At 39.6% G+C, this 20,226-nt stretch overlaps 1 protein-coding gene across 1 annotated transcript; it reads right to left on the reverse strand.

Moving 5' to 3' along the window:
* Window positions 1–363: 363 nt before the first annotated feature.
* LOC120534412 (gastrula zinc finger protein XlCGF57.1-like) lies at window positions 364–19,765 on the reverse strand. Its single transcript, XM_039761982.1, has 3 exons — window positions 19,617–19,765; window positions 11,442–11,804; window positions 364–2,838 (listed from the first exon to the last, which is right to left on the reverse strand). The coding sequence occupies exons 2-3, from the start codon at window positions 11,785–11,787 to the stop codon at window positions 1,595–1,597; spliced, it is 1,590 nt and encodes a 529-aa protein (XP_039617916.1). The 5' UTR covers window positions 11,788–11,804; window positions 19,617–19,765; the 3' UTR covers window positions 364–1,594.
* Between the last annotated feature and the right edge of the window lie 461 nt (window positions 19,766–20,226).

Raw genomic sequence — 20,226 nt, forward strand, 5'->3', positions numbered from 1 at the left:
GTTCAGTAACTTAGTTTGGAGTGCAAGTGGGAGTTTTGTTTTGTTTTTTGCATTGCTGTTAAATCTGCTGTCTTAACAGGCCTGGTACGCCGCTGAAGCCTAAGAGAATGGCCAATGCCCACTTTGTCCTATAGAGTAAAAGGGGGTCGTGAAGAAGGACAAGGGTCATGGCAATCAATTACAAGTGATGGGTGACTAAAAGAGTACTTGGTAATGCAAGAATGAGCAACAGTGAAGAGGTGTAAGGGAAAAAAGATAGAATTAGTGGAGAGCTGCATCAACAAATCTGTACAAAAGGAAAAATAATAGTTAAAGATTATTTTGACACTGAAAAACCAGAACAGAGGATTACAGACATAATGGTTCATTTGTACATATTTTTATTTGTTTCAGTAATTTAGCTGTGTGGGCTTGGCAGAGTTCCAGTGCTGCCTCTAGTATGAATACTGGTGTGTCTCTGAAGAAATTAGTTTAAGAGAATCACTTGTCACATAGATAGCTACTCTTGGAGGTTAATGATCAATGAAAGTCTTCCAGGGCAGACCTCACCTGTTAGCCATGACTAGATGTTGCACCATGATGTTCTTCTTCTTAAAACTACAAGGGCTTGGGGTAGTAACTGCATTGTTAGCATTAGCACCTGTTTTTGTAGTTGACAGGAAGTGGTGATAGTTATCAGGAGGTCAAGAAGTTCCACTTAATTAGCCCTCTCACCACCAGCATGATGTTTGTGTATTTATTACACATCTGGCCTAATCTCCGATTACATTTCTTTTTAATGAGTTATTATTATTGTTGTTTTATGCCTTTACAGTTTCAGCTCTGTGTCGTCTCTTGGTAAGGACATTTCTTTAATCCAGATTTTCTCTAATTGTTTCTTGTCAGCAACAACATCTGGTTTCATGGCATCAATACTTCTGTCAGGTGGGTTCGGAATGTCTTGTGAGTAACACCTTCTTGTTTTCCATTATCCTGTATTTCTACTGTCACTGTCTGCACAAATGGGGGGTGGTCAGTCATGTAGTAATTTTTACGAAACAATTGACCTAGCTGTATAACAGATGTTGTTCCAAGTTATTTTGCATCATGGCAGAATATCATCTATACACGTTGGTCTTGAGGACACATCAGGTAGGCCTAGACTACAACGTAGGGTCAATTACACCCCCAGATCTCCAAATGTATTGATCTATAAAGATTAATTGAGGTGCACGGAGTAGTTTTCTTGTTTTAGCATCCAGGTAATTCAGGTCATTTGGTAGCCAATCTGTGATTCTGAAGCAGTATGCCAAGATGGGGAAGGCTAGTTGGTTTATGACTCGCGCTTTCCTGCATATTGTTGAGAAACGTCTGAGGATTTATTCATTTGAGCAATGTGTTCTATGTCAGTTTTCTACCTTGTCATTAAATTCATTTCACAAGTATTTACAGGCTTCTTGACGACACATCCTTCTTTGAGGTTGAAAATAAAAGTTCATTTTCTGCTGCTGAAGGCATTGAGTTCCAAGTGTCATTTGAGAATTGCTAGTCCAAGTGTAACTGCTCACTTCTCTTCAGTGTGAATTCTTTTATGTGTCTCATTATGGGTGGAGAATCATTCACCGCATTGAGAGCCACAATACCGGTTCTTTCCAATGTAACGTCTTGTGTGCTTCTGAAGTGTGCCCATTTGTGCAAATCTTTTGCCACATCCAGAACAGGAATATGGCTTCTCTCCAGTGTGAATTCTTTTATGTATGTTAAGGTTGCCCATTTGTGAGAAATGTTTGCCACATTCAGAACAGGAATATGGTTTCCCTCTGGCGTGAGCTCTTATGTGTTTATTAAGACTGCACTTATGAGAGAATCGATTGCCACATTCTGAACACCAATATGGCTTCTCTTTAGGGTCTGTTCTTGTGCGTGTCTGATGATTAGCACGAGTAGAGACTTCTGAAAGGCAATACGGCTTTGCCAACGTGTGGAGTTTTGTGTGTTTCAGATAACTGGCCCTATTCGAGAATTGGTTACCACATTCAGAACAGCAATATGGCTTTTGTCCAGTGTGACTCCTTGTGTGTTTATGATATGTGCCCCCATTAGAAAACTGTTTGCCACATTCATTACAGCAATATGGCTTTTCACCAGTATGAATTCTTGTGTGGTTCTGAAGTTGGCCACTAGTATAGAATTGTTTCCCACATTCAGAACAGCTGTATGGTTTCTCTCCAGTGTGAATTCGTGTGTGTGCCTGAAGATGGCTCTTTTGAGAAAACTGTTTGCCACATTCAGAACAGCAAAATGGCTTCTCACCAGTATGAATTCTTATATGCACCTGAAGGTGGCCCATCTGAGAAAAATGTTTGCCACACTGAGAACAGCAATATGGCTTCTCACCACTGTGAATTCTTGTATGGTTCTGAAGATTGCTCAGTGAAGTGCATTGTCTGCCACATTCAGCACAGGAGTACGGCTTTTCCCCAGCGTGAATTCTTTTGTGTGCCTCTACTCTGGCCATATCAGGGAACTTTTTGCCACATTCAGAACAGCGGTATGTCTTCTGTCCCATTTGACGTATCTGGTTATCTTTACATTCAGATTCACATTTATCACTCTTCTCTTGTTCCCGGCAGATATATAGAACTGCTGAATTTGTATTTTGTACTGAGTGAAGAGTGCTTACAAGGTCAGTCTTCAGGACATTCACAACAGGTTGAGAAGTGCACTGGGAAGAAGAAGTAGGTGTGCAAATCTTTGACATAAGGGTCAGCTTCTTCAGGTTTTTATTTTCTTGTAGTCTACACTGAAGTGATGGCCGACTGGAGGAAGATGGGGAGACGTTGCCACTGTTATATAAATCTGGAGAAACAAAAATGCATACATAACGTGATGTAAAAACATGAAGTTCACAAAGAGATCTGACAAAAGGCCAACAATTACAAAGGTTTGTTTCTGACACTATTTGAGAATCAGTTACAACATTCAGAACAGCAAAGAGTATTGTGTATTGTATTGTATTGTATTGACCCCCCTTCTTTTTGACACCCACTGCACACCCAACCTACCTGGAAAGGGGTCTCTATTTGAACTGTCTTTCCCAAGGTTTCTTCCATTTTTTCCCTACAAGGTTTTTTTGGGAGTTTTTCCTTGTCTGCTTAGAGAGTCAAGGCTGGGGGGCTGTCAAGAGGCAGGGTCTGTTAAAGCCCAGTGCGACACTTCTTGTGTGATTTTGGGCTATAGAAAAATAAATTGTACTGTATTGTATTTCTGCTCAAGTTAAGCAACTTATAAGATTCCAACCCCATACTAAATGTTTGCTTGATTAGCTTCCCCATCTTCACATGTGCTAGACACATAATTAGAAGATGGCTGCTCGCATTTGAGAGCGTCTGATGTATTTGTAGAAGTGAGTCTGTCACATGTACAGAATACACTGAAATTCTTAATTGTATGTCAGGCTAATATGCAACACTTCACCAGTTTCTGGCCATGATAAACAAGAAGGCAGTTGGGCTTAGCACCCAAATTGTACTTTGGTGATTGATCTACTGGTTATTGAGCGGACCTTTGTAAACCATCCTAAATGAAACTTCTCATTTGATCTCAGTCGGTCTAAATATATCATTTGTCCAAGAGTATCTGCTCTTTAATTGTTACCGGCCAAAGGTGATATCAGGCTAATACATCATCTTAAATGTGCATATATGAATCTAGTTAAAGACTTTACCTTGCCCTGAAGTTCAAATGGTAGAAAATAATTTAAAAGAAGTTTGGGCCTAAAATAGGAGGTGTGGAAGTATTATGAGGTAAAGTAGCTGTCATTAAACCATTATGTACTGTCACACACATGCACTTAGGAGGCAGTCAATCAGCTAAAAAGTGAGTGAAATATCATGAGACGAAGGGTTGATATACGTCTCTCCATCAGACAAAAGGAAGAAAAATATATATATAGATGGCCGCCGAAAACGTCATGTCCGTCAAACCCAGATGATGTCTCTTCCGGCCTCTTCACATGACATCAATTCCAGCTCCTCCTGATGACATCGTTACCAGTTTCACATCACTTCCAGTCTGCCTTTCATGATATAGCATCCATCCCACAGCTTCTACGTCATCTCCTGCCAACTCACTTCCCGTCTCTATTTTGTTTTTGTCCATAAATAAATGCCATGTTTGCATGTAACAATCGTCAAATACGACTTATGCTTTTGATCAACAACAAAGTATGTCTGTTTCTTTGTCCTACGGACATTATAAGGGGACGGTCCCCAAACCTTTGTATTTGTGAAAGCCTCTTATTTAGAAAGAAGACTTATCACAGTACATTATTCAAATAGAATAAAAGACAGTAATGCAGACTGAAATACAACATATCTCTCTATTATAAAAAGAAATCCCGGAAAGCAAAAGCAAGGTGACGATACGTGATCTTCTCGAAAGTTCTCGGTAGACATTTAAAAGATCCGCGAGACAAAAGAGACTTGCCACGGAGTGTCTCGCGGGGACCGTAAACATGACACTTGGTGCCAAGAGTTTGTCTCATGTTCCACGTCCCTGCGAGACGGCCCTGGGATTCTTGAAAAACACGCCCTACTTACAAAAGATATCATATAAGAGTGCACCCATCAAAAAACAGTCGCAGTAAAAGCACATAGTGCACACAGATCATGTGCTCTCAACACATATAAAGCGTATAAGGACAATACGGAGAATAGAGACCCAAAGGTGTTGGAGAGGAAAAAAAGGCAGATAAGAGTTTACGAAAGCAGTGGAATTCAAAAGGCTCAAACAAACGATGGCGCAATACACATGCAGAGAAAGGTACAGAATATGAAAGCAGTAAAATTAGAAAGTATTGTAGCGTCCCAGCCAGGTTGAGGCCTTTTTAGTTTTAAGTGGCTGTTCGGTCCGATTGAGGGAGGGCGGAGTACAGCACGGAAGACTGATAGCGGGGAATTGATTGATGCGGTAATTGGGCGAGACACAGGGGATGAGGAATTGGAGAGGGTGCTAGAAAGTTGTGTTTGGGGTTATGAAGTCAGCGATTGTTCAAGTAAAACTTTTGTGACACTATCATTTCAGTCGGTACAGTATCAAAGAAAAGATAGAAAAGATCGCATTACCGAAAAACAAAAGGTGATTAATCATCAGAAACAGGTGTAATTGAAGAAGAAAAAAAAAAAGAGCAGGACAAATCGGGGTTAGAAATAAAAGGCAAAGAGTAGACAACAAGGTCTTTTCGCATTCGCATCATTCAATGCACAAAACGTGGATTTACACAATAATGGACCATACGCTATGAGAATCTGTGGTCCCCGAACAGCTAAAGCAACGACGAGTTGAATTTCAAAGAATACACAATTCGGTCAGGTGTATATTTATGATCACGGAGAAGCGATGCAAATTAACAGGCAAAAAGAAAGGTAATGTATATATACCGAGACTATCATTACACATCAAAGGAGATCGTGATATGCCATTCGTATTAAAATGTTTAGTTTACCATGAGAATAGCTTTTGCTATGACAATCAAATCACAGGGACAAACATTAGAAAAAGTCGGATTATTTATTAGAGAAACAGAAACGTTGTCACAATGTGTCTCAAAAAAATATTGTTTTTAATGAAGCTTTTAAGTAAAAGTGCAAATAATGAAACTGAAACAATTCCAAAGGGAAAAAAAAAAATTGTATATCCGATTAACCAAACACAGGGATTGGCGAGCAAAGCGAGTGGGGCGAGTAGGGTTTTTGTGGTGGCGGGGTTTTGGATGAGAGCCACCTAGTAATACTACAAAAAAAAATCTTGAACAAATAACATGAATTGTGATAAAAATGCAAACCCCGAGTACCTGGAAAGATACAGGGGATAAAGTGAAAGAAGGGGTAGAATGTTAGGTCACTTTTAATGTCTTCCTAAACAAATGAGTTAAAAACAAATTAATGGAGTCAGCTGATCTTATTAAATTTATTGCAACATAACTGAACTTCTGCAAAGTGGCACTAAACTACAATTTAAGAAAACAAGCTCCTCTTCAACCATTCTTGGCGATTATCTCATCAGACCTTCTTTTACTGCAAAGAATCTCGTTGTCACTTTGATTCCTCCTTTTCTTATTTCACCCATGTAAACAATATTAAGAAACTTTCTTACTTCCATCTGTGTCACATTTCTTATGTTTGCATATTCCTCTCCTTTTCGAATGCTGAGAATCTTGTCCCTGCTTTTATCATATCCCGCATTGATTATCGAAAGTCACTACTGGCAGGTGCCCCTTCAGATCTTATATCACAGCTCCAGCTGATTCAAAACTCAACTGCAAGAGTCCTGACACCAACCACCACCACATCACAGCCATCCTGCTGCACCTTCACGGCTCCCTGTGTCTTACAGGATTGAATATCAAATTCTGTTCTTGACCTGCCCACTAAGGTCCTCTCATTCTGTGCTCCACTAACCTGCACTCTGTGGGTGACAGCAGGACCTTCAGCTGTATAGCGCCCTGACTGTGGAATGACCTCCCTAAATTAATAAGATCAGCTGACTCCATTCATTTGTTTTTAACTCATTTATTTAAGAAGACATTAAACAGACCTGACATTCTGCCCCTTTTTTTCAGTTTACCCCCTCTATCTGTCCAGGTACTCTGCGTTTGCATTTTTATCACAATTTATGTTATTTGTTCAAGATTTTTTTATAGTATTATATGTTGCATTTTAGTCTGGATTATCTTTTATTATACAGTATTTGAATGTTTTGTATATCTTGTATTTATCTTTATTTAGTGAAGTTATTATTTGTACCAATGTTATATAGGTCTTGTTCTTTCTGAAATTTGGGCATAGGAAGGGTGCTATATAAATAAATTGTGTTCTTATTAGTACTTTTATTTTTTTTTTCTTTTGATGGCCCATCGCTTATAATAATAAGTGACAAAAACTAGAGTAGTTCTATATAAGGCAATTAATATATAGCACAATTCAGTGTAGAATATGCATTGCCATTTTCTTCACATACATGTTTAAAAATATTAGATTGGCTTAAATGTTCATTCTAACTTGGTTTAGAACAATATTGCACATATGAATTGTACATTTTAAAAAACGTAATCACTTTTATTATTGTTTTATTAAACTCTAATGAGGTGCAAACGTAATTATATTGTATATTTCATTTCATGAATGTAAATGAAAAACTACTTCAATTAAACAGAGATCTTGATTTTAATTTTGTCGACATGTTAAATGGCTCCGTACCCTAGAGACCCGAACACAAAGTAAATGTTAATAGTGTATTTCACAGAAACGATCCGTATTGTTTAGTATGACACAATGTAATGGCAAAAACCCTATGAACTTCACAATGATGTGTATTATTTGGTTTGATGTACTGTTTTTCCTTCTCATTTTTAATCGCTTAATTTCTTAACGGGTCCTTGACCCGATGTTACTTTCCGGGCTTTGCCGAGACATGCCAAAACCTTCCAAAAGTAATTTTACGAAGTCAGTCCTGAAACGACGGAGACATCACTTCCGGGTCTGTAACTGCAGGTCTACAACTGTGGTGATGTATGGTGCCGTGGCTCTGTAAGTGGACACTACTCCAGCAAGCAGGGCACAAGCTCATGTCCAGGTCAGGAGTGGGACTGACCAGAGTGCCATCACACACAAATGCCAGTTTGGTCCTAATGTTTGTGTGCATTTATTTATCCCCTAAGGTTTTAGGCTGTCACATGCAATTTAATATATTGGAATCTTATATTTTTAAGTAGACATTTGTTTCCTCATTTGAACTCACCAGCATTCAGCTTCAATGTTTAAAATGGAAACAAAATGTTCAAAATCTATTCACTCTAGTGACTTGGCCTAAGGTATAATCATAAGGCCATTTCTCACCAGTGTGGACTAATAGACCCGTGGCCATACAACATGAGAAGGGTTCAGAGTTTGTTCTGCTAACTAGGTTTGGCAAATGAAATGCTCTAGGCCTGGTCTGCTCAGGGTCACATGCCATGGTGCCCTTAGACACAAAACACCAAAAATAAAAAAGAAACGATTTAGTGAGATTAATCAGTTAATGGTATAGAGCCATTACCCTAGGGATATATAAACTGAGATCCTGGAGGGCTGCAGTGGCAGCAGGTTTTCATCCCAGTCACTTTCTTAGTGTTCGGGTTACATGGAATTTAACAGACTGTTTTGAATTAATTAGCATTGATTTGTTTAACCATTTATTTTTTCCTTAGCTGGTGATCAAACAATAAAGAGATGCAAAGTGAGCCAAAAAATGACCAGCTGTCTCGCTGATCTCAAAAAGTCCTGGAGTGGTCACCATTTTCATTCCAACCAATCTCTTATTTAACGTTAAACTAACCGTCTCTCATGTTATGCCTTGTTTTCATTCTGCCATGCCAGTCATTCCCAAAACTGGATTTTCGTTTTTCTGAGGGCACCAATGAAGATATTTCAATTTCTTAGACCTTCAACTTTTTTTTATTTTCAAATATTTTATTCAGACAAATATTGTATGAAAGGGCTTGATCTTCTGTTGCTTTGCCTTGCATCTCATTAATATGTTTGACTGCTTGTTATGGAAAAAAAAATGAAACAATTAAAATTAAGGTCAGCTAAAACAAAGGTAGCAAAGTCTACTCTATTAGCAGCAGAAACTGGTTACTAAATGAGAAAGTGGCTGCCATGAAAACTGTGGCCTTCCAGGATCTGACTTTGACAGCTCCGCAATACATTCTTCTCAAAGAGCTGGAATTGATTTGGAGTAATCAATGAAACAGCTTTACTGAAGAAAAGCAAATTCCTAAACAGCCATGGCAGTGTCTCAGATACGTCTCTGAAAAAAATGACAGCTGGTCAAAATTAAGGACCATTTATATGTTCTTACTTTTCCAAAAATGTTGATATAAAGCTGAGATATTTGTTAATGTCGTTCAGTTATAAAAAGAGGAACTGTTTAAAGAAAAAAACTTTTTCCACTAAACAAACTCTACTGCTGAGATATCTAAGCTGGCACTTTCCTACAAGTAACAATCCCATTATGCATTACATTTAACATGACTTTGGTTAGTTGACATACTGTAAGTAGTTATATTTAAGCTTGCAATTTGAATAAAAATGATTTTTTTTTTCTCGATCATAGGTCATTACAGGGTCCTTTCATGTACACAGAACAGTGAAATTCTTACTTCCATGTGCTAATGAACATGAAGCTATTATGGTACACCCAAGGCTGTGGCCCTGGCTCAAGTGTATTTCTTGTTCATTGAGTTTCTGTGTTATTATTTAAACATTATTTTGTATATTTTTAAATTCTGATTTTGCCTTCTTTTATTTTTATGTCATATTGTGTTTATTAACTGCTTTGTCATTTTGTATTATGCTTAGATGTTGGGAGTTTTATTTATCTGCCAAAGAGACTGAATTATGTAGTGGGCGACTATCCCAGCAGCATAAATGGATTCTGAATTTGACTGCTAATTTTTCAATTATTGATTTTGTGGCTATTAATGCCTGCTATCATGTAAGGTGTTGTAAGACTGTTAGAGCAAAACCTATTTTTAACATTGATAATTTCTCTATTATCTATATCAGGTGTGGGCAAAGTCATTCCTGGAGGGCCGCAGTGGCTTCATAAGAAGCCCTTATTGCTCAAGTAACACTTCAGCTTCATTTTAGTTGTCTCACTCGTTTAGATTTTGAACCCTTATTGCTTATTTTAGGCTTAAACAGCTGTAGTCTTGGGTTTTAATCACCCCTTATTAGCAATCAGATGCAAAAGAAATTCAGCATTTCTCCATTAAGCTTGTTTCCATTTATACCTGCGTGTGTTTATCGTGCACTATTTGGTTTAATTAAATACTTGGAAAGAAAATAAAGAGAAAAAAGTGAATGACTGAGAATTACTCATCTGTTTTAGTCTTCAAATCATTTGGATGATATCCTTAGAAAGGAAAAAATATCTAGGATATGAGAATGACCTGACATGGCAGAGTTAACGCACGAACGAGCCCTGAAATTAAATAATTGACAAGGATTTTTTTTTTTAATTAAGCAACTGGGTTGGAACAAAAACCTGCAGCCACTGCGGCCCTCCAGGAATGACTTTGCCCACCCCTGATCTATATCTATTATTTATTTATTTATTTAATATATTACGTATTTATTGATTATATGTATCTATATTGTATAATACCACACATTGCATCAATGTTCATATTGCTTACTACACATCAATATTGCTGCTACTTCTTTGTCTTGTCTTTGCACAATGTCTTGTTTGTGGTTTAATTTTAAATTTTAATTTTTTATTTGCACTTCATGTTGTTACAGTGTGGACCCTGAGCTTCGCAATTTCATCTATCTGTATACTTGTATATGGTTGAGATGACAATAAAGTTCACTTTGACTTTTTGCCTCTTTTTCACCGGCCTGACCTTTCTTACACTCTCTTCAAATTCTTGAACGAATTACTAAAATTTTAACAAACTTAAATTTCAAAAAGGAGATTAGAAGTTGTGCAGTTTTCATCTCTTCATATCCAGACATTTTGTGACTTTGAAAGCCACACCCCATTTTGGGCCTGGGCAGCCTGTTGAACTTGCATCTTGACTACATGGGGTAAGGCCTGTTTCTAGGCCCAGATCTGATTCAGTGTTGGTCTGAGCCTTTGGCACGTTTGTTTTTGTTTTTTTTTTTTTGCTTCTTTGTTGACAAGAATCACAATGATAACATGCTGATACCATCCAGTGCCATGATTAAGGAGTACAGCATCCTTACTATACCTCACAACGTCTGTCTTCCTGAAAGATCTCAGAACAGCTTACAAAGCTATCTACCAATAGGAGACACATTAATCTAGCAGGTTTAGGAAAAGTGATCATAAAGTAGCAGTATTAAAAATAGATGTTAATTGACTACTCAAAACTACATATTATTTGTTTGAAAGCAGCACCTCTAATAATAAGACAGACCTGCTTGACTAAAAACACACACTCAAGCCCTACCAGCACAGACTGATAAACTTCGTCAATTCCTGTAGAGTTCCCTTTAAGCCGCTTTATTCTGCATAATGTAATGCAGTTCAGGGTCTCTCAGTAGGTCAAAGCTCTAAATCTGCACCATTTCACTTCGCACTCCTGCTAGCATTGTAACTTGGTCTAAGGCTGGTAAACTTCTGGCCATGACACAGAAAAACAATATCATCACTGTTTGACCGGCAGTGAAACATACTCCATATATTACTATTTTAAATGAGAGGAAATAAACACTTGAAATGAAAATGAAAACAAAAACAAGTTTTGCCATGTTCACAACACAAAATTTAGAAATCAATACAATTCCAACTAATACAATAAGAACCAGTTGTCATTTCCTAGTTAATAATGTTAACCCCAAACTTTTTAATTTTTTTTTTTTTTACATAAATTCCTCTGACCTCATACTGACCTGTAGATAAGGGTTCATCCTTTGGCGTTAATCCCTCAGTTACAATTGTGTCGTACATTAAGGATTCAGATTTCACAGAATGCCCCGGAAGTGAGGACAGTCTACTACTATGTGTGGTCACTAATCCATTCGTCATTCCATCTTGACCTTCAGACTGCACATTGAGCTCAGCATCACACTTCATGTCAATGCAGGCAGACCCCTGCTCCGATTCTTCTTTAATGCCCTCTGGCTCCCATTCACAATCCTCCTCCTTCTTAATGCCTGGACTCTCCTGCATCGGCCGGACAGGTTCCCATTCACAGTCATCTTCCTCCTTCTTAACATTTATTGAATTTTTCTGCATTGTACTTTATGTCTCCTCTGTGGAAAAATAACAGTTGTTTAATTTTACCAAAATGACACCCAAAAAACACTGTATTATTTCTTCTTGTTGTGCATCCTGAGTTCCAATTTAAGTCATGTTTGATGGTCAACATTACCTAATTTTTACAATGTTTGGCATGCTGCCTCTTAAAAAACTACCAAATGTAAAACAAACCCATATGAAAATGGGAACAGCTACAAAAGAAGAAGAAGAAGATAGTGAAAATTTCATCGGCTGGAAGGAACCCATCATCCATAGCTTGCCACCATATAACTAGTCAGTACTACTGTGGAAACAAACATAATACACTCATTCACACCAGAAGGAAAAGGTTCTATACATCTTTAAAATGTTTCACAACAAAAAAGTAAAGGGCATTATAAAAAAAAAAATAAGATTGGTGTTCAGTTATTCTGTTCCTTCCTTTCTTCTGAGCACTGGTATGACTATACCGCTCTCTGGTCACAGAACCCGAGATCTAAATGAGGCAAATAGGAAAACGTGGACAAGGATTTCAGTTAAGTTTAGTCTGCAACCAAGACTGCAACTCCTGAAATAATATGACTACAGCATTGTCCTTATCCAGGGAGCAAAATGAACATACAGTGGCTTGCAAAAGTATTCAGCCCCCTTGAACTTTTCCACATTTTGTCACATTACAGCCACAAACATGAATCAATTTCATTGGAATTCCACGTGAAAGACCAATACAAAGTGGTGTACACTTGAGAAGTGGAACGAAAATCATACATGATTCCAAACATTTTTTACAAATAAATAACTGCAAAGTGGGGTGTGCGTAATTATTCAGCCCCTTTGGTCTGAGTGCAGTCAGTTGCCCATAGACATTGCCTGATGAGTGCTAATGACTAAATAGAGTGCACCGGTGTGTCATCTAATGTCAGTACAAATACAGCTGCTCTGTGACGGCCTCTGAGGTTGTCTAAGAGAATATTGGGAGCAACAACACCATGAAGTCCAAAGAACACACCAGACAGGTCAGCGATAAAGTTATTGAGAAATTTAAAGCAGGCTTAGGCTACAAAAAGACTTCTAAAGCCTTGAACATCCCACGGAGCACTGTTCAAGCGATCATTCAGAAATGGAAGGAGTATGGCACAACTGTAAACCTACCAAGACAAGGCCGTCCACCTAAACTCACAGGTCGAAGAGGGAGAGCGCTGATAAGAAATGCAGCCAAGAGGCCCATGGTGACTCTGGACGAGCTGCAGAGATCCACAGCTCAGGTGGGGGAATCTGTCCATAGGACAACTATTAGTCGTGCACTGTACAAAGTTGGCTTTTATGGAAGAGTGGCAAGAAGAAAGCCATTGTTAACAGAAAACCATAAGAAGTCCCGTTTGCCGTCTGCCACAAGCCATGTGGGGGACACAGCAAACATGTGGAAGAAGGTGCTCTGGTCAGATGAGACCAAAATGGAACTTTTTGGCCAAAATGCAAAACGCTATGTGTGGCGGAAAACTAACACTGCACATCACTCTGAAAACACCATCCCCACTGTCAAATATGGTGGTGGCAGCATCATGCTCTGGGGGTGCTTCTCTTCAGCAGGGACAGGGAAGCTGGTCAGAGTTGATGGGAAGATGGATGGAGCCAAATACAGGGCAATCTTGGAAGAAAACCTCTTGGAGTCTGCAAAAGACTTGAGACTGGGGCGGAGGTTCACCTTCCAGCAGGACAATGACCCTAAACATAAAGCAAGGGCAACAATGGAATGGTTTAAAACAAAACATATCCATGTGTTAGAATGGCCCAGTCAAAGTCCAGATCTAAATCCAATCGAGAATCTGTGGCAAGATCTGACAACTGCTGTTCACAAACGCTGTCCATCTAATCTGACTGAGCTGGAGCTGTTTTGCAAAGAAAAATGGGCAAGGATTTCAGTCTCTAGATGTGCAAAGCTGGTAGAGACATACCCTAAAAGACTGGCAGCTGTAATTGTAGCAAAAGGTGGTTCTACAAAGTATTGACTCAGGGGGCTGAATAATTACGCACACCCCACTTTGCAGTTATTTATTTGTAAAAAAAGTTTGGACTCATGTATGATTTTCGTTCCACTTCAAGTGTACACCACTTTGTATTGGTCTTTCACGTGGAATTCCAATGAAATTGATTCATGTTTGTGGCTGTAATGTGACAAAATGTGGAAAAGTTCTTTTGCAAGCCACTGTAAAAACATTCATCATCTCTAATCAATGCTGCCAAATGTTCCATTAACAAAGACTCATGGTGTGTGTGATCCACTTTATGGCAAGGCAAGGTGCCGGTCAGTTCCTCTCCTGCCTATTTATGTTTTTGGGCCTTTTTCTGTTCATATTCGGTGTAAGCCAAAGCCTGACTTTGAGGTTAGGGGAAAAAAACAGATGTGGCTTCTATCACTGCTGTCAAATGACAGCAAATAAGAAGAAGGTAAGCTTACCCAAATTTTGTACTCCAACTGAAGAAAAAAAAAAAATGTAATTTGGCTGCTGAACTCGTGCACCAACATGCCTACAAATGAAAAGCTAAGCTTGTGTACTTTTGCTTATTTTCATGTCTTAAAATGTGCAGTGAATACAGCAATCTGACCTCATTAGACTTCATGCAATGAAATAAAAATAAACCTGCGAGTACAGGACTTTGTAATAAAGGCCTATAGCCTTTATAAATGTGCAGTTCAAGTCTCTGTGAAATGAATGTTGGCCATAACTCTACTGTAATGCCTTGTCAGTATTAGCCACCACTTAACATATGGTGGGTGTGGCAGACGACCACGGATCTTGCCCCATCGGGACGCCTGGAACAAGGAAGGACAATATTATTCACCTGGACGCAAGAGGGCAGCACCCCTGGATTCCATCAGGGCCACGAATACAGAGCTGGGAAGCCACCAGGGGGCGTCTGGATGGTTCCCAAGCCATGGACTGTAGCACTTCCACCACACCAGGAAGTGCTGCCGGAAGATCATCAGGGAGCACCTGGAGCACATCCGGGTGAACTATAAAAGGGGCCGCCTCACTCCATTCGGGTAGCCAGAGTCGGGTTGAAAAGGATGGAGCTTGTGACAGGAGGAGTAGAGGCAGCAGAAGAAAAGAAATAAAAAAAAAGGACTGTGAGCTATATTGTGGTGTTTTGTGCACTGTGCGTGTTGTGTGCAATAAACGGGTGTGCTTTCGACATCTGGAGTTCGTGTCTATCTGCGCCGAGGCTAATCTTTCAGAGAAGATATTTACCTTTTTTTCCCTATCACTCGGAGCAAACTATTTTTTTTGAAAGGGGAAGTGTAAAGAAAAAACTAAGTAGTAATAAAGCAGATTCTAATAAACAAAATGTATACTACAGACTGTATACAATGTCTTTTCCAGTTAAACATTTCTTCTTCTTCTTTCAGCTGCTCCCGTTAGGGGTTGCCACAGTGGATCATCTTCTTCCATATCTTTCTGTCATCTGCATCTTGTTCTGTCACACCCATCACCTGCATGTCCTCTCTCACCACATCCATAAACCTTCTCTTAGGCCTTCCTCTTTACCTCTTGCCTGGCAGCTCTATCCTTAGCATCCTTCTCCCAATATACTCAGCATCTCTCCTCTGCACATGTCCAAACCAACGCAATCTCGCCTCTCTGACTTTGTCTCCCAACCTGAGCTGACCCTCTAAAGTACTCATTTCTAATCCTATCCATCCTCATCACACCCAATGCAAATCTTAGCATCTTAACTCTGCTACCTCCATCTCTGTCTCCTGCTTTCTGGTCAGTACCACCCTCTCCAACCCATATAACATAGCTGGTCTCACTACCGTCCTGTAGACCTTCCCTTTCACTCTTGCTGATATCCGTCTGTCACAAATGACTCCCGACACCCATTCCACCCTGCATGCACTCTTTTTCACCTCTCTTCCATAACCCCCATTACTCTGTACTGTTGATCCCAAGTATTTAAACTCCTCCACCTTCGCCAGCTCTACTCCCTGCATCCTCACCATTCCACTGACCTCCCTCTCATTTACACACATGTATTCTGTCTTGCTCCTACTGACCTTCATTCCTCTCCTCTCTAGAGTATATCTCAACCTCTCAAGGGTCTCCTCAACCTGCTCCTACTATCGCTACAGATCACAATGTCATCAGCAAACATCATAGTCCACGGGGACTCCTGTCTAATCTCGTCTGTCAACCTGTCCATCACCACTGCAAATAAGAAAGGGTTTAGAGCCAATCACTGGTATAATCCCACCTCCAACTTGAATCCATCCGTCTCTCCTACCGCAGACCTCACCACTGTCACACTTCCATCGAGCATATCCTGTACAACTCTTACATACTTCTCTGCCACTCCCGACTTCCTCATACAATACCACAGCTCCTTTCGAGGCACCCTGTCATATGCTTTCTCCAGGTCCACAAAGACTCAATGCAACTCCTTCTGGCCTTCTCTGTACTTATCCATCAACACCCTCAGAGCAAACATTGCATCTGTGGTGCTCTTTCTTGGCATGAAACCATACTGCTGCTCACTAATCATCACCTCACTTCTTAACTTAGCTTCCACTACTCTATCTAACTTCATGCTGTGGCTCATCAATTTTATTTCCCTGTAGTTACTGCAGTCATGCACATCCCCCTTATTCTTAAATAATCGACACCAGTACATTTCTTCTCCACTCCTCAGGCATCCTCTCACTTTCCATTAAACAATCTGCTTAAATACTCCATTGGCATCTCTCCTAAACACCTCCATGCTTCCACAGGTATGTCATCTGGACCAACGGCCTTTCCATTTTTCATCCTCTTCATAGCTGTCCTTACTTGCTCCTTACTAATCCGTTGCACTTCTTGATTCACTATCTCCACATCAACCAACCTCTTCTCTCTCTCTCTCGTTCTCTTCATTCATTAGCCTCTCAAAGTACTCTTTCCATCTGCTCAACACACTATCCTCGCTTGTGAGTACATTTCCATCTTTATCCTTTATCACCCTAACCTGCTGCACGTTTCCCAGCTCAGTCCCTCTGTCTAGTTGGCACCCAAAAAAACTAATTCTGTATTTTATGATGTCCAAAGCTTATAGCTTCTAGCAACAATCTGCATGTCTGAGTCAATCTTGTAAGGTTAAAGTGTTAAGCTAAATGCACCCTAGTGTTTGCTTAAGTAGAATAGAATGCAATTTTCTTTCATAGCTATAGATTATGGTATAGCCTCTCACCCCCTGTAAGTTAATATGAGACAAAACTCTCTTGCTAGATCTGTTATACAGTGTGTTAATTAAGTCAGTGTGTGCGTTTGGAATTAGGCTCATAGCTAACATGGACTGAAAGACCAATTTGCAGTTTGTAAAGAGGATAGGCATACAGTTTTCCAACCGTTTAGAAATGGCTCAACTTTATAAGTAAACTTGAAGAAACGAAACAAGATATTTCTGTATATATAAAAGCCAATGTCTCTCTGTCTGTCTGCTTTTCACGAGAGACCTACTTAATGGATTTAGATCGGGTTTTTGTCTGCAATTTGCTTGAACATTCTGGTTGATTTTGTGACTTCTATCATCGTGCTAAGAATCATAGTTCACTTGCTTCATCAATATATTCACGTTAATCTGAGAGATGCAGCGGGCCAAGGGGGGGCTCATCACTCATGTGCCTGCCTCAGGGCATGTACTTTATATCCGCTTAGCTAACGAACGAGAGAACTACTTTACGGATTTAGATCAGTCTTTTTTCTAGAATTTACTTGAACACAAGTGATAATGTCATTTCTCAATGGAATCTCCAGCCTTCTCAATGTACTTACGCTACCTGCCTGGAAGTGCCGGGATTCCAGCAGAATAAAAGGTTTTGTCTTGTCCTTATCAGTCGTCTAAATGATGAAGCATTCCATTATTCCAGAAAGTGTGTCTCTGTCACACTTGTAATACTTCTGTTTCCAAAAAAATTAATAATACATTTGTGGCCCACCAGGCATGTGACACAAGTTCACGGCCAACAAGGTTTATTTTTTTTTATTTTTCCCTTTTGGGAAATGCCTTCCCCATTCCCCACAAGAACAACACAGTTCATGCACAAGCACAGCACAATAAGTGCTTCTCCTCCGTCACTCCTCAGGTCAAACTTTGTCGCTCCTCCTCCCAACTCTGGCTCCCCGAGTAGTGGCTGCTGGCTCATTTATAAACACACCTGGAAGTGCTCCAGGTGCTTGATTACTTGTTTCTGGCAGCACTTCCAGGTGTGGCAGAAGAACTGCCCATAGGGGTTCAGCAGCTCCTGCTGCAACACCCCTTGGTGGCTCCTGCAGGTCCCAACAGGGCTGCACCATCCACCAACTCCCATGAAGCCATGCAGGAGTCTGAGGCACCACTGCAAGCCTGGGGGTTTGTCATCTAGCGTCCCAGGGGAGGTAACGCTCTGCCCACGCTTGCTCCCCTGATCCTCCCAGCGAGGAGGCATCCCACCTGGGCAAAAGTCCTGGCCGCACGGTACACATTGAGCTTGAGAACACATTTTGTAATTCATTTGACGCTTTAACACTTAGGTTCTTTTTTTATTTTTTTGGACACAGAGCACTTACAAGCTAGTTCTTATTTCAAACTGTTTCAAGGAGGTTTATATTTTAAGATGAATTAACTATCATTTAAATTAATAACAAGCAGTACATAATAAAGTAGTGCATGTCAAGGTACAGCATAGAGACTGAAATAACTTCAAATATCAGGCATAAACAATAATAATAATAATAATAATAATAATACATTCAGTAAAGAAATAAATGAAATGTTGCTTGAAATCAGAGTATCCTGGTAGTACTGCGTTTATGCTGTTGTTGAATTAAGATTATTTTTCAAATGTGGAATCAAAATATTTCCAAACAACATTTATACTTCATTTATTTACTTATTACGTGACCTTCAGAGAGCTTTGCATTATTATTATTATTGTGTATAATATATTAGGCTTCCTTGTGCTGTATGCTAAAAAGGTGTCACATTTTTTTCGAGAGAAGCTAACGCATGAGGCATATGTTATTGTATTGTACTACTTATTCTTCATAGATTGAGGGCGTTGTCACCAATTCCGTAGGTTTAACACATAAGGCATGGCGTAAATTGGAAAATTAGCTATCCACATGATGACACATCTAACGATGACAACAACTTTTATGAAAACAGGTTGAGAAATTAGAAACTTGCAGATGATTTCAACATAACAACTCAGCAGGTTCCAATACATATGTCCAAGTTTAGTAGCGGAAATTGACCGCTCCAATATGGCGGGCGTGTAAACGTATCGCCACTAAAAGGGCCACCAGACAATGAGGCATCTGTTGACTTGGCATGCCATCAAAAAGAATGTAGTTTTTGTGTTATGTAATTTAAGCTTCTAAAAATATGTCGCTCTTGTTCAGAAAGCAGACGCCACTTGGCTGTTTCACAATAATTAAGATTAGGTATATAAGTAGGTTTCACATTTATTGACCTTAAGGTTTTTGTTTGGGCGAGAGGAAGGCCGCCTCAGGTGGCCTTCGCTTTCTGAACAAGACCCAAATATGTAATTTTCGTGCTTCCGTGCTTTTACGTTGCTGGGTTTCGAATAACTAGTTACAGTCTAGTTATTTTTTTTTTTCAGTTTTTTTTTTTGCGAACAGAAGCTGTCGCTCCGCTGTTGGAGATTTCGAACGTGTGTCTGGTCTAAATTAATACAGAAATGTGACTCGGCAATGTATGCCAAGGCGTAGACACAGAACACTTCAAGCGGTGTTGACACACAGACCCATTCAGCACACAATCAAAAAAAAACAAAAACGATGATGACTTACCCGTGTGTCTACTTGTAGTCGCTACCCACCGTACACGTGATGTGACAAATGAAGACAACCCAAGACTCAACGCCTGCACCCTGACACTAACTGCTGCATTCCGGTTCAGTGTTCACGCCTGATAAACATACGAAGCAACCCGGCTTCCGTTTCACTTCCTCGTTGTGACGTCGCTCTCTCTCGCGCGCGCTCTCTCTCTCTCTTTCTCTCTCTCTCTTCCACTCACCCACACACTTGGAAAATGCAGTTTAATGTAGAAAAGTGCAACGTTCTACACGTGGGCATAACAGACATCGATTATAAATACAAAATGTTAATTTCCCCTTGGGATTAATAAAGTATCTAAAAATGTGAATTTCCCCTTGAGATTAATACAGTATCTATCTATCTATCTATCTATCTATCTATCTATCTATCTATCTATCTATCTATCTATCTATCTATCACTGTCATACAGGAGGCAACACCGAAAAGGATTTAGGGGTATATGTTGATGCAGCATTTTTACCGACTAAGTAATGAACATAAACGATTAAAACGGCAAATAAAATATTTAGCAAATAAAATTTAAGCCAAGGTACGTTATGCTCAAATTATATAATGCAATAGT

The sequence above is a fragment of the Polypterus senegalus genome, chromosome 8, assembly GCF_016835505.1.
Source record: "Polypterus senegalus isolate Bchr_013 chromosome 8, ASM1683550v1, whole genome shotgun sequence".
Lineage (NCBI taxonomy): Eukaryota > Metazoa > Chordata > Cladistia > Polypteriformes > Polypteridae > Polypterus > Polypterus senegalus.